The sequence below is a fragment of the Macrosteles quadrilineatus genome, unplaced genomic scaffold, assembly GCF_028750875.1.
Source record: "Macrosteles quadrilineatus isolate MER2022 unplaced genomic scaffold, UCM_ALF_1.0 Scaffold_1__1_contigs__length_201487025, whole genome shotgun sequence".
In the NCBI taxonomy this organism is placed as follows: domain Eukaryota; kingdom Metazoa; phylum Arthropoda; class Insecta; order Hemiptera; family Cicadellidae; genus Macrosteles; species Macrosteles quadrilineatus.
Genome location: NW_026542594.1, coordinates 134613955 through 134641331, shown reverse-complemented (window position 1 = coordinate 134641331; position 27377 = coordinate 134613955). Strand labels below are relative to the sequence as shown.

Below are 27377 nucleotides of genomic sequence, written 5' to 3'. Positions count from 1 at the left end.
AACTAAAATTATGGCTTCGACATTCCCTAGTTCTCAAAATTATCTTTCTTTTAACACAAAAATCATGAAAATCCGTCAAGTGGTTGATTCAGAATCGTGAAATAAAAAAACACTGTTTCGTTTTAATATTATAGATTACTTAATGCAGCGTTATATTATTTGTGAGATAGTACTCTATAAAAAATCTAGTTGATGTAATGTACTATTGCTAATAACATCTTTATTAATTAAATATATATATATATTTTTTTTATTGAAATGTTGACGCTTTAGGTGAATTACTCTAAGTTAGTATCTGTACAGTAGCGTAATATTTTGCTACACAATAGCTTGTGTTACTGACAACTATTCTTTCTCCCTGCTATATTCAGCTTTGTAGTCTACTATCGTCGCTTGCGAGTACAATCAACGAAAGGCTTTGCTTGCAGCCAATCATGCAAAGCTATAAAGTAATATTTGGACAGCATAAAAAGTGACATAAAAAATATTTACAATGTAATTATTTTAAAAATATTTATGTTCATTAAATCAAGGTAAATGACTTTAATATACCACACATACTGTGTTTTCGAATTAAACACTAAACTGCAAAAATTGGCTTTAAAGTATATTTTTACTGAAGCAGATGTTTTAAATAAATACAAAGTATATTTAGTGAAGTAATGTTGAAAAATGGTAAGGGTGGTGAAGCCTATCTCGTGGACACTGCTGTAATATAAACAAACATTCACAGTGTATTTAGCCCCGGTGGCATAATACCACTGCATTATTAGTTTTCACGATTCGGGTGACTCCGGCCACGGTCGGGGAGGCTCGGACGATAGTTGGCGAGGCGACGCGAGTCAGTTGTCGGCGAGCTCGTGGGCCGTTATGATCTCCGTGGTACAGGGGTCCTCCCTACTGTCGTGCCGAGGGATGATGAGGGAAACACGTCTGAGATCGCTCAGTAACTCGTGTACAGTTGTCGGACCTTCATGTGCATAAATGTGTAAACGTAAACTAATTGATTTAATTTTGATCACTAGGCTTAGTCAAACCTCCAAATTTGTAAAGTGTAAGTTATAGGTGAATTTAATAAACTAAAAACAATGTGGATTTTCCTGGTGATTCTGTGGATGTTTTGCGAGACACAACTGCTTGAGTGCTACATGATATCTTCGTTGTACCCAAATATTACTCTGGAGGAAAAAGGTAACTGACTTCTAATATCGTTATGTTTTCTATTTTGTATTGTAGTATCAAGTAATCACTTTCCATCGTCGCAAAAAAAAAAAAAACTCTGAAAAAGGTATCTAGTTTATTGAAGGATTTATGTCTGTAAAATGCAAACTAGTTATTAAGGGGTTAATCAGTAAAGAAGACTATCGAATAGAACGTTAGCAATGCATCATAACATATTTCCACACTCACTGAACTGCGTAACGGTTGTCACCCAGATGCGAGGGTGCGGGTTTGAGATATAACATAAGTTTACAATGATTTAGTATATAACGGTTCTTATAATGTTTTACCTAACGAAATGGTTGTGAAAAGACTGAAGTTTTTTAATATATATCAGTTAATATTGAAACGGATGATTGAAGATAGATAAGTTAGGAGTTAATACATAATTAGTTAGCACGAGATCAGTCACTTACATGTTTGAATTTCATTCCTCGTACGATTTTAGAAAATGTGGCCACGAAACAACATAGTAGCAATCTCAATTTCTGGATCATGGTTTTCTGATAAATATTATATGATCGAACATTTTCAATGCAATTTATTTCGTCTATCTGAAGATAAAGTTGAAATAATCAATTACATTGACATTTTAAGAATTAGACAGTCAAAAAGGTTTGACAATACACATAGCATTAACACACAATAGGCCTACCCAGAAGATGTTATTTTATAGCCACAATAGCTATCTTTTGTCAATAGAACTCATGCTCAACTCAAATATATCCTTTTTGAGAAGTGCCACAATTGCCACAATTGCTAGAAAAGTGACAGTTTAGGTTAAAAGAGAAGTTCTAAACTTTGACGAAGATAAATGGTATTTTAAGGAAAATATTGCCCAATACACATTGGCCATCAGATTGATCTGCAAGGCAAACAGTTTTTAAAAGGTTTTGGCCCAACTGTTGTTTATTGTTGGTTTTATACGATATCCCTTCAGGGGAATAATCTCGGTAGCCGTATATCTCGTAAAATAAAACGCTCACAACACGGATTGACGAATTTGGTTATAACAGCGGGACGGGACACAGTTATTGACCAAGGAAGTTATACCAAAAAGTTATTGAAATCCATTCAAATCTATATATTCCATAAACCTAATAAAACATATAATAATTTTATAAGGCTAGAGTTTTACCAATATCTGTTCAAATATATTGATTTGGTATTTTAAATACCTAACTCTAAAGGTCTATTAAGAAATAAAATGTTTAATTCTATTGCAGTCATATTAATTTATAATAAAACAGGTAAATGGTTGTGGTCATAGTTGGAAATTGCCATGTCAAAATCAAAATTCAAAATCAACTGTCAATAACATGATTCATAATAAGTCTAATAAATTTACATGGGTCAATTTAAATAGCCGAACACTAAAAAATAGCGGCCAGTGATACATCTAAGTGCTGAATAAAAAGATTGATATCTATCTGTCTTTCATACATACTACTTGGTATGAAAAAATTAATCTTTGAGACGCCAACGTAAAAAATGTCTCCTATCAATTGTGCATGCAAGACAGTGTTGGTTTGAAATAGCCAAACTGATTTCATTTACTTACAATTTTATATTAGCTTAATCTTAAAAGCTTAACTTTTGATTTGCATCATAAATATGAGAAAAACCATAAACGCATTAAAAACTCACACCTAAAAAGACAAAACAAATTTTCTGTAATTAGTTGATGTAAAGTATTGCTCACTTGGATTGACTCACATTTTCACCAAAGGATAAGAGTTAACTGACAATGCTTTACCTCAGTGTTATCGATAATAAATGAAATGTGTTATTTTGACAGGTTTTCGTTACTTCTCTCTATGTAATGACTCCTACATGAAAAAATATTCATGTTCTTTTAAATAAACAGTTGTGTGTGAATTCAAAAATATTTTCTATAAATTATTTCCTATCTTGTTTTATCTATCTTATTTTTAATTATCTTTTTTTTTGCTGAGAAAAAAAAACATAGATCTTTATCAACTTAAATCGTACAATCTTAATGTATTATATCTCGGACTATAAAAAACACTTAAAAAATCATACCCATTGAGTCTGGTATTAAACGTGAGTATATAATTCTGTATATACATATGAAGTGTTTAAAGACTTCGAGATACAGAAAGGCCTACAAGAACTTCCAAGCCTCCAACAAAATACAAAGACTTTGTTCCTTAAAAAAAGGGCATGTGACATAACAGCTGTTGTGTATTAATTATTAGTATTGTTTGTTATGGTTTATGTTTATATTAGTTGAATTTCTTGAAAATAAAATGGACTTTATTAGAAAAGTATTCTGTGTGATACAACTTTATTACTAAGGTAGAGTCTCTTGTATGTGGATAAAGTTAAGGCTCAGTCTGGAAACTCGCACTAATCCCACACTAGTCAGGACTTTTGTTTTGTTTTACTACAACACCTTAACTTTGCAACTTTGGTTGTTACAATAAAGGAGGATTTAATTAATTCCCAGTTTCTAACCTGAAAAGCTGATTTGCGTTAATAACGGAGCCTACTTCTGTCTATACAAAAACTAATTACACATGGGAATTTATACGAGAGGGGGTTTATGGGCGTTGTAATATTCATTTAATTTAAAATTGCAGTTATATTTTAAATAATGGATAGGTAAACTAATAGTTTATTTGTGTGTAAAATTTTGTATAACCATGCTTATGTGTGATTATTTTAGTTTATTATTGTACTCATGCGGTTTATATGAGATTATCACGAAAGCTAGGTCCACGATAACTATATTTTCCTGGTGACATTCGAGTCTATGAAGATACTATTTTCCACATTTATTTTTTATCTCTCTTGTTTTTGGTTAGGACATTTTCGTTTTCTGTTAGTTTCCATGCTAAAATAAAATAAATACAACAAGCCCTTAATACACATAATTACTTAGACTAGTTTACTTATGTTACCAAATTAAAAACTTCAACCTTCCCAGATATATATCGGATACAAGTTTTTCGTTTAATAAAACAATATAATGTTCTAACAATATTTGAACCAGGGGTTTCCATGTATTTATATGTTATAGTAAAAGATAAATTAAAAATTATTGTTTACATCTTTGCATATGTAACCAACCCAATCAGGCTACACTCTACAACCTGGGAAGCTCACATCTGTAATTAAGGTAAATATATATTGTATATCTACATTGTAAAATCTGTTTGAGACTTATATAATAAAAAAAGACTGTACTTTAGTTTGCAAATCCTCTAATTACAGCCCCTCATATAAATGGATTTATTTGTGCTTGAGGTGTAAGGAATAAAAGTTAGAATGTACCATAATTTAAACAAAACTGTATTGTTTGTAGTATAGATGACAGTTCCAGTGGGTTTAGTTTGATAAACTAAGTTATAAAAAATAGCCAAAAATATAGAATAGTGTTATTGTAAATAAATAGTTCGAATGATTCTACCTTGTGACTTATAAAACAAGGGCCAGCTATTGCTTCTGCTAGAACATACATTTAATACAAATTGAAAACTGCACACAAGTTTTGGTTCAATCTATTTATTGCGGAGTAATATTTAAACTTTTCCTGATAGTTAGGTTGATAAGTTTTCTTTTTTTATTAACTGCTGAAATAAATATTTGTAAACAGTCATAAATAAAAGATAATTTATAGCTATGATGTTATGTGTAAAAATTCCGTTGATAATTATATCGTAGTACATAGCTAAGTAATATACACTAATATACAAGCCGTCAGGTAACCACAACGACACGATGGTGCCGTTTACAATATGAGAAAGCGTTCGACTGGAAGGAGGGTTGGGGGTGCAAACGCATTGATAATGGGCTTAGAGCCACCTATTCTTGTGTCCGATCACTACGCGCTTTGTATGGGGGAGATTTCATCCATGTAGCACATTATCTTTACTTATAAGCATGCCACAAGAAAAAAACTAGTTATATTTTTAAGTTATATTTATTGTATTCCTGTTGTAAGCATTAACCTATGAATGAACTATCGATTAAACATTTCGGTTATACACGAAACTGTCATTAATAAAGGTATTTACCCAAAATATGTAACGTTTGCCAAAAATCGAACATGATTATTGATTTAGTGAGTAGTTTTCATTTTTAATTACTATAGATTTATGGTAATAGACAAATTAAAATAATGTCGAAATATATTGTTTACTAACTTTCCCTAAACATTGTTTTAATGGGCTTTTAAGCTAAGTCATTAAATTAAAACTCTCTGTTGTATAATGCACAAAATTTAATAGATATACGATCAGCAACAAGTGTAGGTAAGTAACCAAAAATAAAGGCAAACAATTTAGGTGAAACTATAATTTTACATTAATAACTATGTCTAAGGATATTGTAGGGGAGGTCTCATTTTTATATAGGCTACGAGAGAAATTCTAAATACATTTTAATTACTTTTATCATAACGGAAATTTAAATAGATATATTATATACAAAATCCTGTTTTTGTCATAGCAATACCACATGTGTTTAGTGAAGGTTATAATGCTAGCTATTCTCGAAAACGAATGGTCAGTGAGGAATTTAATAGGGTCCTTACAGTGGTAGTAAGATTTTTAAACAGTAATCTAGGCATTTCTGGAACAAATGTATTTTACATCGCCATTGCTACATAGTTGCTAAAGCTCTTGAAAATAAGCAGATGTGAATTTCAGAAGATAAAAAGATGACGAAGTTGTGTCGGTGATTCCTTCCTTCCTGAATGCAGCAACAGGCCATTTATTATGCTTAATTTATACTTTACAATTTCCTCTTACTTATAAATGTGTTTCACCTTCATAAAGACCCACGCTAAGGTATTTAAGTAACTTAGAAAATATCTAAACTAAAAAAAATACACGAAAGGTGGTTGAAATTATAGATCTAGATATTTTGGTGGCAGGTTCGGCAGCGCATCGTCCTTCAGTTCCAACGCAGTGATGCCATGAGTTCGGATCCTGGTACCTACCACTATTACTTATCAGTACACCTTTCTGATAATTAGTTCCCTGTCGTACTATGTCGGCTTACCCATTGCTTTGCTGGATACGTTCCATGCACATATCCATAGTCTATGTAAACGAGAAAAAGCAAGATTAGCAAGATTAATTACCTTTATAAATTTGATGACGTTTCTTATAATGATCAACACAAAAGCTAATGTTAATTGTACATATAATACACTATCTGTTATTTATCAAAAATATAACTGTGTTCTTGAAAATGTGCTTATGCATTGGATAAAACAAACTTATTACTGTATAAATGCTGTAGTTTGAAAATAATTAACGAAATGTGACGTAAAAAACAATATTTACACGTAACCTTAAGCAAAACATATTAAAATAATATTTCCTTAATATCTGTCTTTGCTAGCTTGGGCATTATAAAAATACATAAAAATTAAAATCCCAATATAACAGGATTATAGCGTAGTATGATGATTTATTGCGTAAGTGCAGGAGACAGTGACAAATCGATAACTGCAGCGATAGATTTGAGGAGCGTCGTAGAGGCCAGGTGAAACTTTGTCTTGGGCTTGTAAACTTCCATAAATCTTGTTTTAAACAACTATAACTGACTCCTATATTCTTTAACATGGTATCTGCTTGTACATATTTGCAAATATGTGTTTGACAATTTTCATATTTGTTTTCACCTAATACTTTTTTTATAGATAAAAATATATGAAGGCTACTTACAGTCTTCGCAATCCTGTTATTTTAGCAATGGCCGTTTCGGAGATAACTCCATCGTCGGGTGCGTAGTCATCATACACTAGCACGACTAGTCGGTCACGTAGTTCAGTAGTTTTTAGCCGTGCACGTGCCTTAATGTTTTGTGTTTTTTGTTGTATGTATTATTTATTAAACTTTGGCGCAATGAAAATGAAGAAACCATGTAAAAATGTAAATATGTAAATAGTTCAGTTTTGTGTATGATGACTACGCACCCGCCAATGGAGTTATCTTCCAAACGGCCGTAGTGCTAAATCAACAGGATTGCGAAGACTGTAAGTAGCCTATATATATGTATATATATATATATATAGATTACACACAATCTGCGACACTGAATAATCTAAAATAAAAATGTTCGTGCATTTTGGTGGTTAAATTTCATGTGATATAATTTATTACATTCTTAAAATAATTACTGACAATTATATACGAATACATTTTGTTAACATAGCAATAACTATTATTATCTGACTACTAAAATAATAAGTAAATATTCATCAGAAGATCAGAAGCTATCTAAGGATAACTACTATACTGTATAACAAGTTTAATTAAGTGGACATATAAGATGTATTAGGGTGCCACATGAATCATTCGTGGAAATTATTATGTAAAGTGTAAGCTACATGTCATAATCGGTTTCTGAATACATCTTACAGGCAATGCATCAGGCACTTAACGATGCGTGATAAAGAGAGAATCTGTTTTCGATAGATGTATAGGCGCTTGTATATCTGAAAGTGGAAATTACGCTCCTTAACACATCATGTTCGAAACTATAAAAGTGGTTGGTGTTCATGGCATTATACTGTGAAAGGTTCTCCCTATTAATAGCTTTTTTGTTTTGAGCTAAGTGCTGTTTCATGTAGACCAGTTTATCGACTGTGCCTACCACAGGGACACATTGGGTGGTAGGTAAAATGTTTGCCCTAATTTAAAATGTAAAAAATATGGTTTACCTGGTTATTTCATAAAACTTGTTATCATTATATGGTAAAATAATCGATTAAAGTAAGTACATTATGTTATTCATGCAACGGCAATTTATCACGGCCGTTTGGCCGAAGCCACTTTAAAGAATATTTTGTACGTTAGTAACCTGTCGAAAACAAATTTTCATTTTATGTACTGGGGTAAGCGTGCCCCGAGATTCTACAGCTACACCTACAAATATATTTGCCAACCAATGCACGTTATTTTCTTCAAAACAAAACACACTTTTAATGTCCTTTGTAAGAGGACTACAGCGAGGTTGATACACGTTTACTTCCCGCACATTCACCATAGTCGCCACGATCAAACACAAAAATAACCTTTTACTTGAGAGATGAGTTTACTACTAACTAGATGCATCAAATTTGAAGGATTTGTTTGCCGGTACGAGTAAAAGGTCGACTTTATGGATACTCATTTACTACTGTTCGGAGTAAATGATCTGAATCACTGTCCGTTTACTTCTTACTCCAAGTAAAAGGTTTTGCTCTAGTTTTTATTCATTTCTTGTGAAGGTTTTGCTCAAAATTTCACAAGTAAAAGGTTTTACTTCTTTTTATGCATACGACCCAAAACTAGAGCTGTACCAAAGGAAACTATTAAAACTTGTAGTTTGTTAGTGTTAACTTTAAAACCTTTTCAGCTACTTTAACACATGGGTTTCTAGTAAAATGTAAAACGCTATCATTGTTTAAGAACGATAATAATAACCAACATTGAATTATAGTAAACACGGTTTTAATCGAAAATTTTTTGTTTAAAGTTTTCAGCTATAATGGTTAAATACATCGTTACACTTATTTAATTACCATAAACATAGTACATTAATGTATTTTTGTTGTTCAGCACTTATAATGATTCCTCAAAATAAGATAAACAATTTACAAACCCCTAGGTTTATTGTTTATTTAAGTTCTTCTAAAGAAAGGAATATAAGCTGGGTATTCATTTAGTCGTCCTTAATAATCTTCTTACATTTTCATAAATAAATGCCTTAAGCCTTTGCGTGGCAAGAAAACTGTGTAATCTTTCTGTGTTAATAGCCATAACATTTAATCCAGCTTAACTTGGGTGGTTACATTTAAATTTAGTCAGATTAGATTAGTTACAAAACATGATTGTACGGTATATAAATAATGTATAATGTTATAATTTAATTTGGTAAAACTGCTTATGTATAAAAAAGGCGAGTTAAAATTATTTACAATTAAATCTTATTATATTAACTTATAACTTTTTTCTTTTGTTTAATGTTATTTTATTGTTCTGTGTTGGAATATGTTTTAAACTAGGGTAACATCTCGTTATCCAGGCAGAAACATGGTGGGAACTTGAAAGAGCTTTAAAACTTGGAATACAGTTACTGGGCACTAAAATAATTTTAACACTATATCCAGGGATACGCTGATTCTTCAGGGGGGCAGCCCTCTAGGAGTCAGAAGGAAATCGTAAGCATAGGTTGATATGCACCTAAAATTAAAGGTATTTGTTATTAAATATAATACAATACTGCAAACACGAACTCAAACGGACAACTGAGTAAAGGATTACAAGTGTTAAAAGAGTTATTGAATTTGCAATGCAATTATACGCTTCCTCCTCAAAGGGGCACTCGCTAGTAGTAGAAAGAAAATAATAAACATAAGCAATAAGCATAGGCTAGGTTGATATTTACATTAAATTAAAGATTTTTGTTAGTAGAAACACTGCCTCCAATTTAAACTAACAATTTATATGAGTAAAAAATGGCAGCCCTCTAAAGATTAAACGATCAGATTTTAGAAACTTTTGACCGACTGCCATTTTTGACTCGGTTTTCCCTTTGAGCTCAAATTTGAAACATTGTATTTTACTAGTAAATATATCAAATTTGGTGTATTTATCCACTTATGCTTACATTTAAGATTTTCTTTTGACTCCCTTAGAAGGTACAGAATAAAATATTTTTTTATATTAGTCGGTAACATTGTACCAAGTGTTGTAGCTATATATTGGCTAAGTTTTAAAATAATTACTGCCTCGAGACATTTTTCCGCCTAGATCCTTGCTCTTCAATGTCAATTCACTCAGAAACGGGACACATTTATATAAGCTTTATATTTATTTTCGTTGTGTCCATATTCTGTAAAAAGAATCCTGAAAATCACTTTAATATGATAATTCTGTTGGAAATTAGAAATGTAGATACTTGTTAAATTGCAAAAATTAGAAGCTCTTTGGAGATCACTCTCAGCAATATAAATTAACATAGCAAGAAAACTCGAGTTTGGATTAAAGATTCAATGATTGTTTAACGAAATAATTTAAATATTCTCTTTACTCTAAACACGTAAGCTGTAATCCGACTTTAAACGAGTTCATTACTAAGTTATAATATTGTTTTTGTTTGTTTTTCTTACAAAAATGTTATTTCAACACATTTTATTACCATTTTTTCATTTTATTAAACTTAGAATTGCTTTTGAATTACAACAATTAAACGTTGTTTATATGGTTTACGTAGTTAAAAACCACTTATTTACTACTTACTAACAACGATAGTTATTTAACTGCTGTAAAATACCAGCAAAGCATCTAACGTCATAGAGCGAAATGATATTATAGGTAGCCTGATTGATAAGGGTGGTGTATTGTATTGTTTACCATATTCATCTTATTGCTAATATTTCTGTCAAAATACTTTAGTTAGGCAAATTCATACATTTCGTTTATCGGCTACAGATTCGTATTCGAGGGTGTCAGACGAGAGGTTGATGATGTCCACAATCTAAATGTTTTCAAAAATACATTTAAAACATGACAGTTGTTAACTTACTCTAGATTATTATGGAAAACAGTTACTTTAAGGCAACAACCAATAGTCATCTCCCTTCTATGACCAATATAATTTGAGTTTTATATTTTTTCACTTGGATATAGCCACATTCATAAATTTTATTGGGACGCTACATGGTAAGGTTTTAGTTTTTCTGTTTTTTAGAATTGTTAAAAAACTAGGGTTTCTTGTAATATTGCAGTAGTAACACATAGAACATAAACATAGATGCGTGGTTCATTAGTACACGCATTAACATGACGTTTATATGCTATCACTGCTTCACAATACCATAACGACTCACGCATTAGTTTATTGTATAACGAAGATACAGTTGTAAAATAAAACTTAACATATGTATTGAAATTATACTACCCAACACATTAATGTTTTAAAAGAAGATAATTTATTATCAATCATGAATATTTGTTATTCATTGATATAGGCTAATGAAAGTATCGTATTGTTATGAAAGGTTAAAGTAAAATTATACAAGTTTTTAATTTTAATTAGAATAGTATTTAAAGTTTAGCTTGATGATAAAGAATTGAATACAAAAACGTTGTGGAAAAAGTAAATTACTGATCTTAAACAGTCTGTTAATAATAAATAGCATACTTAAAATTATTAGGATCATACTTTGTAATACATAACTCCAACAAGGAATTATTTTCAGTCGAATGTATACCATAGAAAAATCTGTACAACTTCCCTATAAAGAAAAAAAGTAACAATTAAAATGATTTCACATAAGAGAAAAATGTTTTCCAGACATTTATTCTACTTGAGCTTAAGAATTTATTAAATAGCCGTTACGTAGAAAAATGAAGTTAACTGATTATGACCTAATTTGTGTTTAAAAGTTTAAAAGCTACTTTGTTACTCCTTCCGAAAGGTTGATTAATGGAGGTTAGCAGCCCTTTCAGCTCTGGTTTGGTCGTCCACAAAAGCCTTAGAACTGTTTATTCTCGGGCAAACATTGAATGGTTCGCTACATACAGTAGCCTAGTCTGTGGTGTGGACGACGTAGCTGGCAGAGACTAAAACACATGTAGTAATTAGCAGATTAGTTCACAAGCCTTCTTGAGCATTACTATTATACGGAATAAAGAGTAGCTAACATTTAAATAGTAGGTAATGTGTATGTTTGTGTCAGTAATCGCAAAAACTTGTCTGATTTTGACCGAATTGGCATAAAATGAGGCATATATGTGTTAGAATGGGGGTTTAAAATGGGAAAAAATATTAATAGAATATTTTCCTTAAAAAATAAAGATACTCAATTTGAATCACATCCTTCTTCTATATGCAAATAATAATAATTTTGTATGTTTAAGCATTGTTGAGTTTACAGAGACAATGAAAAACTTCGCATTTGAAATTCAATTAAAATTATTATGGAGAAGAAGTCAACTGTTGTAGTTTGTTTATTTATTGATGTATACTGATAGAATTTGGCAAATTTATTTACTTCATACCATACAATTCACATTTTATTAGTACTATTATAGGCCTATATAACAATCAACGATGTCTGTCTGTATATGGTTTACTAAATGTAAGGGTTTAGAGTCAGAGTACATTAGTATTTATATAATTATATAGGCTAAAAATTTTATAACGTAATATCATTCAATTTTAGGCACGTATAACACGTACTAATCGAGGGGGGAAAGTAGGTATACAGTAGAAACAGGCAAACAGGTTGAACACAAAAGGAAATGATAGTTCTTGTCAGGTAAAACAGTATGAAGAGTTAATTTAGGTAATTTAATAATATTCATGAAATGGTAAAGTTTGGCTTTTGTATATGAATATTTTTTCTATAAAATGTTTCATTACTGTATAAGTACTCTTGCACCTCTCTTGATATTTAGGCAATAGTTTTGTATTGGAAGTAACTCATAAGACATGCTAATACTTTTACAACAACTATCAGCATTTACAAATTATATACATATTGTACTATACACGTACATAGCAGATGGTATTATTTTATAATAATAGTTTTCCAATCACGTCAGCAGTTTTAAATAGAGAAATAGTTTTAATTAGCAATTTCCAGTTACAATTACACGTTTCATTCTGATGAGAAAATTGTTTAAACATGATCCAATCAATGTAACCCATTTATTGCTCTGTTTCAATTGAAACATAACTAATTATATCGTATTTAACCACACCTTTACGCTATTAGTTTATCACACACATATATTTAGACACTATACTGTATTGTAACAGATTTATTGAAGTGGGTTTGTGTGCCCTGAGACAGTATATCACGAGCCTACAGTAATCAGTATGCTAAAGGCTGGCTGTTGCGGCACATACAAGCTGGTTAGCTTTATGAAGCGGCTACACTGTCTACAGCATTCTGATAAGACTGCAGCTGTCTTCAACTAATTAGAATCTATTCAATCCAAACCATTTGAAGTTTATATTATACGGGTGCCTTAAATTACAAGTGTATATCTGGAAGAGCAATTTACAAATTTTCAGTGATAGGAATACAATCACTAGCTTAACTGATTCTGTGCTGTATGTGGCTTAAAAATGGGTATCCACTCCCCCCACCTCAAAAACATACTGAACAGATTTTTTTACTATTAAAATTATCATTAAATCAGATCTGTTGATAACAAATAACAGCAAGTTGATATACGTAACTTATAAACTGACTTTCTAATTTAACTACCTAGTAATGAATGTGTACACATAATCAATAACTGCACCTTATTACAGAATAAAATCAGAAAACCCCTTTTTTCAAAAGATTTACGTTATTAACATCAAAAATGTATTTGTGTTCAGACGCACCCTGTCTCACTTTAACTCCCTTCAAATGGCCAGGTCTACCTAATTCGTGAACCTATTTAGGGACACGTTGATCAACATATTTAAATTCATATAAACAAGACCGTTTTGCTATCATAATCGGGCGCTTTATCAAGATGTAAATATTGTCCAAAATAATACATCGGTTGGACTCTAAACAATTGCTAGTTTAAATGACGGGAAATTGCTTTATGGTATATTCTAAAACTAAACCTTGTTGGATTTAAAATAAATTGAAACACTAATCAAGTCATAAAAATTAAAACTGAAAAAACCCAAAACATTCTATCCAATTTCAACTATTTTTCCACATTTAAAGTTTAATAAAATAGCATTCGCCCTTTGAAATAATAAACACTTAGCACAGGAGCATGAATAGTAGGTATATTGTAGTGATAATAAAAATAGATTAAATAATTAAAATTTAAGTAAAATTTGTTATTACTAAAACATGTCAAAAAGTTTGAAACTTTCATGGGAAATGTTATATGTAACGAAAACCTTCAGGCTACTTTTCGCGAAAGATCCATCAATTATTCCCTGTAAGAAGAACCGTTTCTGCTAATGTTTTGTGTTACTGTTTTTGCAGGCGTGTTAATGTTCAACATGCTTTATTCTTGTTCTTAGATGAAATTGTTGTAAGAGTAATTGAATTAACGGATTGTTTATTTCAATAATTAATTGTTAAGACTCCAGTTTTTCTTTGCCGATTCAATTTATTTTCAACTATTTTTAGAGGTAGTTTTATATTTTTTTACCAAGAGTACAAATTATATATTTCTAATATATTATATTTACCAACTATTAATATATACTTTTATTCACTAGTAGCATTATTCAAAAAATATACACCCGGAGTTACTTTTGTTACAAACATTATTAATCTCGGTAATGAAAATGTAAAGAAAAATACTCAGTACAAATGAAATGAGGACAAAACAAGAAATTAAATTAAATTGATAAATGCGTTATTAATATTATGCAGTTAATTTAATTTCTCGTAAGTTTACCACCAAACTGTTTCTCGTCATACTGCAGCAAAAACAGCTGTGCATAATGCATGCGTTGCGGCTCTAAAGTAGCATTTTTACTATATAGGAAATAAAAAACATTTTTAGCCATCTAGCGAGTAAAAATCAGCTACTGTCAACTCAGTTGTAAATTTCAATTGTTAACAAAATCGCATGTATCAAAAGTATTTATCGATTGTTTAATCAATTGTAGTTAATTGCTGCTTTATTGTAAATAGTTCGACATATCAATGGTATGATGTACACTACATCGTAAAATACGAAACGAATGAATCGCCTACTAAACAGCTATTTGTTTCCAAATTAAATAGAAATCAAATTAGAAGTAGTTTTAATAATTTCTTTAAATTCCAACTATTTTGGTATTTAACATAGCTTTTTCAAATAATGATGAAATATGATGAGAAATGTAGTTCATCACATGAGCAAAAAGTGATTGAACCTCGGCCATTTTCCAACCTCGGTTTTGCCTCAATCGTATAAATTGAGCTCGGGTCGTAAAGGGTCTCTTTAAGCCCTTGATATGAAATACGGAATATGAAACTTTTCCATTTCGATATAAATATTTCAATAGCTTTATGACTGTTAACATTAACATTCCATGCGAATGTAGTATTAACTTGGAAATATTAAAGATTTATTTTGTAATCGTATCTATGTAAATGTTAACAATAATTAGTCCCCCCACCAGCATAATCCCCCGAGGTTTAATCAGTTGACCCTACTTGGTATGCAACGTTTGGCCACGGTGTAGGCTCATGTCGTTGGAACTTTCTGATTATCCAGGGAATGTAAACAAAGGCAAGTTAAGTAAAGCTGTCTTAGGTGAGTATCGTATCGACGTCGTTCAATATAGCCGAATTAACAGTATATAAATTTATATAATTTCATTATGGATAAATACTAAATTATTTTAGCATAACAGACTAATAAATTGTGTATAAATGGATATCATAATACACGCTTTAAGCCTGTCAAGTATCTGTGGTCTTTGTACACGATAATGCTCACTCGTGGAGTACTGCGTCTTGAATGCTGAATTATGCAAAGTAGGCTTCAATGCCACTTACCTGGGAATTGCATTTCTTCGTTATCTTTCACGCTGATTCTTAATATATTTCCCTAAATAGGTACTGATACTTGTGTTAGTATAATATAGTTCAACAGAAAGTTTGTAAAAACAGGTACGCAAATTGTGAAGATGCACTTACCTTAATTATTATTATTATTATTGTATCTATTAATTAGTTAAGTTTTCATAAACAATCGTCGTTAGACCGAGATGATTGATATATTTCTGTTGACATCCACTTATAAAGTAATTAAAGTTTACGTTCTCATAACAACACGGACAAAAATAGGACTTTCTAAATCACTTACTGCATGAAAACCCCTGTAACTGCTTAAAAACCTAACTGTCCCTAAAATAATATGGTAAAACTACTTATAATGTGTGTAAAACGTAAAGTGCGTTGGAAATGCAAATCCCCTTTATACATTATTCAGCATCACTCAACCTTTCATGAAATAACAAATAGGGAATCGAAGTGCTCATGGTACTTAACAGTAGTTATGGATCGTGATACGTACATACATCTTATCAGTATCATACTGAAGAGAAACTTGTGAAAGGAGATGGAACTTGTTTAATTTTCTAAACTATTTATTAAGATATATTTTTTTTTATTTTCTGAGTCGGTTAGGCTATTCTGCCCAAACGATTTTCTTAATTTTGGTCTTAAATTGAAGTTAATAATCGTTAAAAATTATAAATGTTATTTTATTTCCAATTCCTTTTTCAATTAAGGATTTATTTTACCGGTTCCATTACATTATCCTATCTGTTTTGATCTAAGTACCTTCAGTGAAAGACGGGTTTACATTTTAGCTATCGTGAAGCACGCTGCTGGATCACGAATCAACAATAAATATAATTATTTTAGGGCCCATTTACAATTAATATTGTATGGAACTCCATTTTATTTGATTTATTTTCAATACTCCAAAAAATAAAGGCTTTCCTTTCTTTTGAGATGTTTATCGTTTGAATCATTAAGTTCAAGATACTCTATTACTCAATTAAAAACATATTTTATTACCTTTATTGTGAACTTTATTTTGACAAAGGCAATACCACGTTTTGCTAATAGTTTTAACTGAAAATTTGATGTGTTAGTAAATAACATGATTTCATCGATAAATAGCAAAAATGAAATGTCACTATCAACAAAGAGCTGACTGAAACATATTACTTAAATAAATTTAAAACGCTAAATACAAAATTATGTGTATGAGAACATCCTAAATAGTCTAGCTGGTATGATATTTTGGAAAATATTTTTAATACTTTGCCTCAGCGTTCTTACAACTTTCTTCGATAGTAATCCAAGTCTAGATTAATACTAATAATTTTGTAAATGACAAAATTACAGACACAAAAACTAAGTAGTATCAACTATAATGGAATAAAGTTTGTTGTGTGCTTTTAAATATAGTTTTTAATTAATTTTAACCAAAATCCTTGAAACATTTGGTCTTCGCACATGTTTGGTTGTTAAATAATTTTCATTTAATATTATTGTAAATGAAAAAAAATGTTCATTGAAAATTTACAACACATAAATTACAATGTATACCTGGAATTCTGGTTTTGTATTTTAAAACATCACTGATTCTTAATTGGCTGGCAGAAGATTAAATGGAACGTATTCATTTCCAATTCTGTTTGAAGTAGCATCATCACACCGACGTTACATATAAATGTGCGTAATCTCTTGCTGTTGACAAGAAATTCTCACTTCGTCGAAATTACGAATGGTTGTTGACGATTCCGTTGAATTAACTTATTTTGTGTTGATTCGAATAGATTAAACATCAATATTTTATTTTATCTTAATAGATTCAGAGTAATAAACTTGCGTTTGAAAACATCTCAAGGAATACTAACCGAGCTTGAGCTAAGAAACTTTGCATTTTTTATAGAAATGATAGAATTCTTGAATTATCTCAAGAAATCAAACTTTTTAATCAGGTTTAATGTAATTTGCATAGTTTTTGTCCGCTTTTCATAATATTTACAGCTGTGTAAATAAAATTATACTTACAAATCCTACTGCAAAAATAAGCAAAACTATTTTAATTTTAAATAATAAAATTTAATACTATGACATGATAAAAACCGGAAATATAATTTATTAATCGAACCCTAATTTATTATTTGTGCCTTTTATTACAAATATAGAACATACCATTGAACTCATGCTGTTGGCGAGTAATATCGTCAGATGGAGTTAATCTGTTAGTTCCGTTAGGTTTATGGAATTCTTGTTTTATTTTCCTTTTTCTTAAATTTGTTTATCGTTTTTTTAAACTATTTTGAATAAATATGTAAATTTGTTTGTATATTTCTCATTTTTCCGAATTTTGACCACCATTATATTTCTGTAAGCAACGATTTTCCGGTCTAAAAGAGTAGGAAAAAAGCTATTTATTGTGTTGTGTGGCTAAAGGTAAATTATATGTGCTTACAAATAATTTTGCAGTGAATTGTCGAATCCCAGGTACTACTATTGTAAAACGATTATTGGGTGTACTGATAGAATCTAATTCAAATTAATGATAAATTAGAAGGGGCTTATATGAGGATTGTAACATAATAACAGTGTATAAGAAAGCGGATATAGTAGGACACGCCATTTAGGAATGTGTTACGGATAACATCTACATCTTTTTCACTGACGTATTGTATTATATATCAATAAATGTAAAAAGAAATATTTTTCTATTATATTATAATTTTTTTACCGGACGTCTGCATTCTTAAAATTTTCGGTGAACTACGCTATCTCACCTGGAAAGATTGAGAAGGGCGATCAACTTATTGGAGTTGGTAGGGTTCTGTGGCCCTTATACTGAATGATAATGCCCACTTCTTAAGGTTCCAATTCAAGTCCTCAAATCAGCTCAAGGCAGTGCTATAGAGACGCACTTTTAGTTAAATAACTCAAACACCATCTTTATCATTCACAATAAATAAGCTAGTTGTGTTTGGTTTTAATTTCTCCCCTAGCCTATCCCACAATAGTTAAACATTGAGGAAGTATTGTTTTTATCAAAATGTCAGAGTTTGAGTTAAGGATGACTATATATATATATATATATATATATATATATATATATATATATATATATATATATATTCGTTTTGGGTCCCCCACAACCCAAAAAGTGGATTTGAATTGCTGTCTGTGTGTATGTTTGGATGTGTTCAGAGTAACAGACCACAACGATGTTACAATTTTGATTACATTTAGTGCGTGTTGGTACTAATTTAAGGAATATCCAGGGATTTTTTTGTTTTAAAAAATTTAAAGGTTTATGATGATTTTCTCATGAAACTAATAACATTACAGTCAAACCATATAATTTTATCCAAAAGGCTCAAACGATTCTTATTAAAATGTAGTATGTTATAATCCTTTATGATACTACCCCCATTGGTGCAAATATTACGGTTCAAAAATTATTGCAACGTATTAAATTTCCATAAAAAATAGCAATTAAATTGGATAAAAAAGCTCGGCCATTTTTGATTAAATTTAGTAAAATGTTATTGTTTTTATAATACTAAACAGAATGACACAACTCCCAATGCTGTAAAAATGTAGTTCAATAGTTATTGCAACTTTTGTTATTTTACCCACAAAATACTATACTTTCTCCCACCACCCTCCTATGATAAGGGTTGTTGGCAAGCTGAGGAGAGAAAGTATTTGTCAGATTGCTGATGCCTTTTATTTTTACTAAACTCCAGGAAGTATTCTTTCGATTATTTTAACCAAGTACACAGTAGTTTGTTAAAAACTAGTAGTCAGTAAAATTTTTAAATGGTCTATACACATTTTACTCTAAAAAAATTATATTAAAAACCGTTCCATCTAGTTATAATGATAATGTTCTTATGTGGATTTGACCTTAAACGAAAATTAGATTGTATCATATTATTTCCGAGATTTATGGCGTGTATTGTGTTTATATATCATATGTGTTTATATATCTATTTATTTATTTTTAGAGATGGTGATGACATGGTGATTAAAACAATTGAAAGTTTCTTACGATATTTTAATTGCAGTTAACTAATCACTTACCATACGATAGTAGGATAACCAATCACATTGCCACACTTATCAAGAAACCATCCATAACATATTAATTGATGTAATTGTTAAGAGATTACACCTGTCACTATTGCAAGGGGAGTCTAAGAAGGTAACCCATGGATAGTAACCGACACACTTACTATGTGCGGCAATGTCATGCCTTTACATATTGTCAATTTACAGAGTATACAAAATATGTTTTATCTAACCTGTTACTTCAAGTAAAAATAATTTAAAAACACGCATAATCTAACAATGCCGTTGTGCTGGTACGTTTTAGTCCAAAAAATGCCAAACACCGTTAACAGAATACTGCGCCAAATGTTGTGTACTGAATAAGAACACAAATGCCCCAGATTTACTCCAAACATAAAACTGTTGAAAAGCACTAAGGAAAGAGATCATATACTATTCTGTTTGTCGCAGTCCTTTTCCTTGTCATGCATAAAACATGATTGCCAAAATTCTCTCGAAAAATAACATTCGCTTGTAACGTCTACATGTGGTACCAATGGTTCGTTTGATTAATTACATGATTGTAATCCTTTAAAATTATATTGGAAAACACTCTTTTGCGGTACGTGTGAATAAACAAAATACCTTATATTGTATTAAGTAAAAACTATTAAATAATGAATCGTTGCAGTATCTACTTGGTAGGCAGACAGTTTAATCGTACAGCCTTGCATTTAGCTAAATAAATAGTACATTTGAAATAGTATTAATACAGGGTTGTGTTAATATAGTTGGATGACCTACTCACACCTCACTGATCTCTTATTGACCGACTAAATTCATCATAACATCATAGTTAAATAATTTAAGTTACCATGTACATTGTACATCGTAGAAATTTAAACTAATTTTTGTTAGTCCTATTTAATGGATTAGGTATAAAAAAAATATCTAGTTTTGTTCTTTATAAAAATATATATATAACAAGTCAAATCACTTAAATGTACAAAAGGTATTATTTACAACTACGATTGTAAAAAATACTAAACTATAATATTTTTACCATGATTTAGGATAGATTTTATCATGTGTTACATGTTTACATAGAAGATATTTTATGCTTTCAAAAGACTGCTTTAAATATTACACAGGTAAGCCTACTTCACACTAAACTTGAGAGCTTCTCGCACCATTCGCTGTTTGAAATGTTCTCTCTACGTTCAACATATTAAAACGCCATGGCCTTTTACGTACATTTCTTAATAACCTTTTTCAGTTCAGATAATAATTACATTCATTTTTTTAATGTAAATAATGTTGTTATAATGAATCGTTGTTTCATGATTAATTAGTCTTAGCTCAATTGTCTAAATCGTTGGCATCATAAGTATTTGTAAATAGAGTTAAAATATTTTAACGATCAGGTATTCACAAACAAATGCTGTTTTATTTGCTTTATGCTTATGACATTTTATTATCATGTAACAATTATTCTTAATACGTCTAGACCAGTTATGTTAAACAAAATCAATAAAGATACTATAAATTGGTCTTGAAATAACTATTTGAAATGAGAAGGATAGGACCTGACGTTATATTGACATATTATTTTGAACCAAACTATTATTTTAAAGTAAATTAAATGTTAATATAACAACTTAGAAAACGTCTTAACCAAGCAGGTTCAGAAATGCGTAAGATTGGAGTGTCAAAAACAATCATCTTGGATCAATTATCGGATTAACTAACTAATCACAACTAGAGATACTGGGGGGTATTTGGTTTTGACAGATACAGATCTGCAGGTATGGTATAGCAACCACCTGAACTCTCCAACAGTTAATATTATTTTTCCCTTACTGATAGTTAAACAAAATCTATACTATTATATGTAGATATTCAAAATATAAATGTCTGAAATTGGTCTATTCTTTAAAGCAGTTTTTAAGCGTTTGAGAATACGCATATCCTCAAACATTCAATATATGGTACCCGGGACAAATACTGCGTATAAATATTTTCGATGTTTATTTTTCTTGTTTATAAATATAATGGTTTAGTTATATAAATAAATACATATCTACCAAGTATTTAATTGATGTTTGAATTTATATTCTCATAAACAAACTAGATGTAACTACGTAGGTAGTGGCCTAATTCATGCTAGGCAACTATAGTTATGATTGTTACCCGGGAAACAGCTAGCAATGGAGCCATACGTTGCAGTGTGAATGCCTATCACCTAAATACTAGCATTTCAATGAGATTTAAATTAATAATTATACCGTTCCAAGAAAAAATACATTAAATATTCAGCTAACATGCGTTTTACTATATCTTGTTAAGTGCAGAAGATAACAAGAAAATGAAACTGTAACGTTTATAACATTACATTTTATTACATTTTTATCCAATAAGTTTTACTATTATACATTTTATTACCCGTTCAATAGATGTTTATGTCTCAGGTGAAACTCATAAATACAGAATAAACATCTTGCGAGGAAATACTACCAGTGGGTTAGGAATTGCTTGAATTTTGGTTGCACTTTAAACAATTTCAACATTGAATATTGCTCTATACGTAACGTTTATCAAAATTAAAGCACAACGTTATAACAATGATTATTTGTTAAAAAAAGCTCACGAAAATTGATGCCACATTCTTAAGTTCTTATGATTTGTGAATTCCTGCACATGTTAAAATATTTAGGAATACAAGGTTTTAGAATACTAAGTTACTTCCATCTAATCCACCAAACAAAAAAACCCCGTTGGTAATTACTTTTGAGAGCATTAAGAGATTATGTGTTAATAAACTTTGAGTAAAAAATATTTATAAAACTATAATTTGTGAGAGTACCTATGCGGATCGAATTGTAAATTATGGATTATATTTCTCGCTTTTTAAGATTTACCAAGCGAGTTACTATTCGTCAATATAAAAAAATCATTAAGGAAATTGCATATCCTTAGTACAAAGCTATAGCACAGATAAAAAGCTACAGACAAATAAAAACAATTACACGACTTAGAGCAGTCTTTTATGATATAATTTTGTTTCAAGAAACAATTTCTTATCTTCTCCAACTCTTTTTCTGAGGTAAACATTGTTTAAATCGTGAAATATGTCCAAATGATTTTCTTCTGATATTTAATAAACCATCTTAATTTTGATCATCACAAATAACTGACAAGCACCTTTCCATGTGAATATAGCCAGCCAAACGGATGGGCTTTAGCATGTGTTTTAGCACTACCGGTACTAGTAATCAGTATAAGTTCATTGGTCAAAGGTTCGAGAAATTCAAGTCTCGTGATTATAACGATCACATGGTAGTGTACTAACATTATACGTAGGTAATAAATGTCAGGCAGGGCTAAAATTGATTAATATAAAGTACAATCTAAAATCAATCAGATTAAAAAAAAAAAAACTGTCTTTATTTATTCCAAATGCTGACCCATTTGATTACCCTTTTGACCAGTCTTGTGACGTTAATGTATATCTGTTAATCATTCTGTTATGGACCATCGCAGCCGTGTACACTGGGCTCTAGCCAGGTACAGTTTTACACATTCATTCTAGCTAGGTTAATATGGCCAGTTCATTATTACATAGCTAAAAGTCGTAGGTGTTTCGGAGGATTCGAACATGGAGCCTCGGAGACAAGACTCTAAGTTCTGCCACTAGACAATCTCGTCTCCTAAATATACATACAGTAGATATCTATAATTTGTAGAGTGAAACTAATAGATACTGTACATGTACATGTTTGAAATATTGACAAATATACTAGTAACCATGATATAGTAATCTTTCTTGACTGTCATATATAGCTGGTACCAGATGCTTAGAACCATGAAAGCTATATTGTTTAGTTAAATAAGTCGTATTAGTAATGATGATGTAACGTAATAATCTTCCATTGACATGTACAAAGTAAATCCCAAATCGGAAAATAGAATTAATTTCTATATAGATGTGCGCAATCACATATACATCAAAAACTACACATACACACACAAACACATACAAGTATTTTTGAATCAGTGCATTTAGAGTCCAGAATGTATTTTGACAATTATTTCTAATACATTATAATGATTATTGGAGAAGAAAATGCAACAGTATGGCCTGATAACAAAAGTGTTAGTAGTTTTTAATATATAATTGAAAATAAAGTTATTTATGTATGAGAACTGTATATCTTAATTTTATTCATACATCACCCAGCTATCTGACGCCATAAATATCCACTCAGTATCGCCTTCACTAGCTTATTATGCGAGGGACGTGCTTCTCCTTTAGTGAGCGAGTCTTATCTTTTGAGATGGGTCTACAGTGTCACATTATACACGTTTATTTTACAATGTTAATTCTGTATTTTTTTCTTTAATTTTTTCTTAAATTCTAATATTTTAACATCTTGAGTTTTTCTCCCGTTAATCGTTTTAAAGTTTTTTATCATTGTTTTATTTAAACTAAGTCAAGAATAACTAATGCTCATATGATCTGAGATGAAGATATTTGTTCCATTTTCAAGATAAGTATCCAAAGATGGCTTTTAAATGTTACTATATATAATAGTACAATTAGTTTTGTATAATTTCTTGTAACACCAACTTCAAATAAAGAGTTTTTTTCATCACACTATGATGTTTTTAGCCATTTTACATACGTTGATGGGTGGCTGAAAGTTACGTTTTGCTGGCCATGCCAGCTCTCATCCTTGTTTGGGGACCGAGCGGTTTTTACATCCCTAGGGCCGCAAATTCAGCTGCCCGCTTACTTTTTTAAAACATTAATGCATATTAAATACACAATCAGTATCCATAGCATTGCAATATAATTGTTTTATTGTCACCGCTGCCTAGCAACTATTTATTATTATTTTTGCTGATTCCTCAAATTATTTCTTCACATAACTTTAAAGTTGCAGTTTTGTTGACTATCAGTGTGCATTATTATTGTGGTGAATAGTGGTAATAGGGTATAGTGTGGTGAAAAATAGCGTTCGTACCACGGACCGAAATGGGTTTGCAGCTCTCGATCGTTGTAAGTTCTCGACTTCGTCTCGAAATTAAAAACTATATCGAGCCGACAAAATCTCAGTTTTGGCCCTAGGTACGAAATATACTATTACGATTTTTGCACAAATTTTCCTTAAACAGCCGTTAGGTGCAAACAAAGTTATGTCTTACGTTATTGTAAAAGAAATAATGCAATAGTTAGCTTTAACATCCCATTACTCAGTGTTGTTTTTTTATTTGATTTATTTTAATCTTTTCATGGATCGTTTATATATTTTACGGTAACGTGATCCATAACTATATATTTAAATTATTTACACATGTATCCACATTATTAAAATGTCATATATTGCAGTTTGATGATTCAGCTACGATCTCCCTCTGTGGGAATACATCCATCAAAATCAACTAATCTATCTACTTTTACCTAACTGCATCAATAGAAGACAATTTAGTAGATTGTAGGCTCAAGTTCAGATAAATGATTATACCCAAAGTTATTATACCTCCTGCCTCCTGTGTTTCATTACCCGTCGCTCGGGTGTTTCCATATGCAGAGAAGGTCATCAACGGCAGCAGCTGGCAAAGTGATAATCCGTCCCCGTTTCTGCAGATTTATGTAGAAATTTAAATAGTAAGATGCGTTATATTATGCCACAACTCAGAACATGGTTAATGATTAGTTCTTTATATTTTACATTTTAATGTTTTAAATTACTGTTTATACAATTCAGCATATGTAGCCAGTTTAATAATTGAATAGACGTAAATTAAAAGAATTTTTTATCGAACTATTTAACATACTACTATGCCTACCTTTTAAAGACATTCCTAAGTTTTTGAACTTATTCGCCATAAAAAAAGATATTAGTATATATCATTCTGTAACATGTATTACTAGAAACATCTGGTTGTTGTTTTCTTATATTATTATTTAAATAATAGTAATGTTTATGAGTATAGGTAAAATCACTTATTTAATTTTAATTTAGTATTATTTTCCTGTACATCACACATATTATAAAGTAACCCCCCCTCTTCCAAGTGATCAAAATATATTAAATACCAAAATCAAAATATATTAAATTAAACAGACTAAATCATCAAACCAAATTATCTTTTTTTATATTCAGGGTGTTTGGTAGTCAGTGTCAAAGATGTTAAGGCCTTGAGATTATGCGCCACGATTGCGAAGAAACCACATTTCGGATAGTTATATCCAGGTTCTCTTTCTGAAAAAGACATAATTTAAAAACCACATCACTAATAACTTGATATTATGAGGTAAATCAATATACAACAATAAAAATGTATACAACAATGCACTTATGTTTGTCTTTACCTACGTGTATAATGGAGTAGTTTTTAGTTCGTCATTTTGTGTAATATATATTTTATATTCAATGTGTGGAAAATAAAAATGAATGAAATTGTAGATTGTTGGTTAGGTTAATGTTTTGAAAATACTTAGCGTGAGACAATTCAATCACACTAAACTAATTGTATAGTAATGAACCGTAAAATCACTATGTATCCGATTTTTGTGTATTAAATAAGTATAATAAAAAATGCGCCTGCTTTTACTATCTTGTTACTATAAGGTACATGGAATGACGGAGTAATCCAAGCTTTGACAGTCTGACGGCTACAGATTGCTACCCTGGATGTAACTTGCTAATTGATTATGGCTATTTTCGGATTGTAAGAGTGCGCTTGAAAGAAACTCATTTGCAAAAGAAAAATGAATATATTATTAGCACAAACAAATTTAAAGGATTTTTAAATGCAATATTTTGTTATTAGATAACTACGTTTTCTTAGGGTAGGATTCCGTAAATAATATAGTCTGATTTAAATAAGCATTTTGTTTGTCTTTCCAAATCGTTGTCAATAATGTACACGAGAGAATCTGTATATTTGAAACTGTTAAATACAATATCTAATAACACGTAATGTAGAGTAACTATTTGAGGGAAGATAATCCCTTGAAATTGAACAATAATTAAATATATTCCTAAAGGTAGTGGAGTTGAAATACCTTTGATTACTCTCGAACGTGTAAAACGTGTAAAGATATGACGTTTTTTGCATATCTTGCAAAAAACTGGAATTTTGAAGTCATGAAATTATAGAAATATATTTCACCTCATATTCCTTTAGATTTTTGAGATTACTTCCATTCAACCACATGTACTGGAACTACTCCTTGTTTGGACTATTACATCACGTAACAAAAATAGATCTACAAAGACACACAATATAAATAAGTTATTTGGAAAAATCATATAAGTAGAGACGATCTTTCTAATACCACATCTCAGTCTTGGTGAGATAAGTTGCTTCTTCCACATCAAAATATTTGGCATTCATTTGTTATTTGTATTCATTCAGACAAAAGCGACTTTTGTTGGTAAATAATTCCCAAAAAGTGTGTTCTTATTATTAAAAAGAAAATTTAGAAAGCGAAATGTAACTATAGCATTCTAGTATAAACACACATTTAACCTTTATCAAAAGAAAAAACCCTTTACCTTGAAAGAAAAAAAAAACTGCTGAAAGCTAAGTTGTATTCTTAATTCTATCAATCATAATA

The 27377-nt window shown here is 30.4% G+C and overlaps 1 protein-coding gene across 1 annotated transcript in view; it reads left to right on the top strand.

Annotated features, from left to right (window-relative positions):
- Window positions 1-811: 811 nt before the first annotated feature.
- The window catches only part of LOC129000798 (nephrin-like), a 266506-nt gene continuing 239940 nt past the window's right edge, over window positions 812-27377 (top strand). Inside the window, exon 1 of the mRNA XM_054427809.1 lies at window positions 812-1191. Coding sequence (XP_054283784.1) covers window positions 1089-1191 — 103 coding nt within the window. The 5' untranslated portion in view covers window positions 812-1088. The remainder of the gene's footprint in view (window positions 1192-27377) is intronic.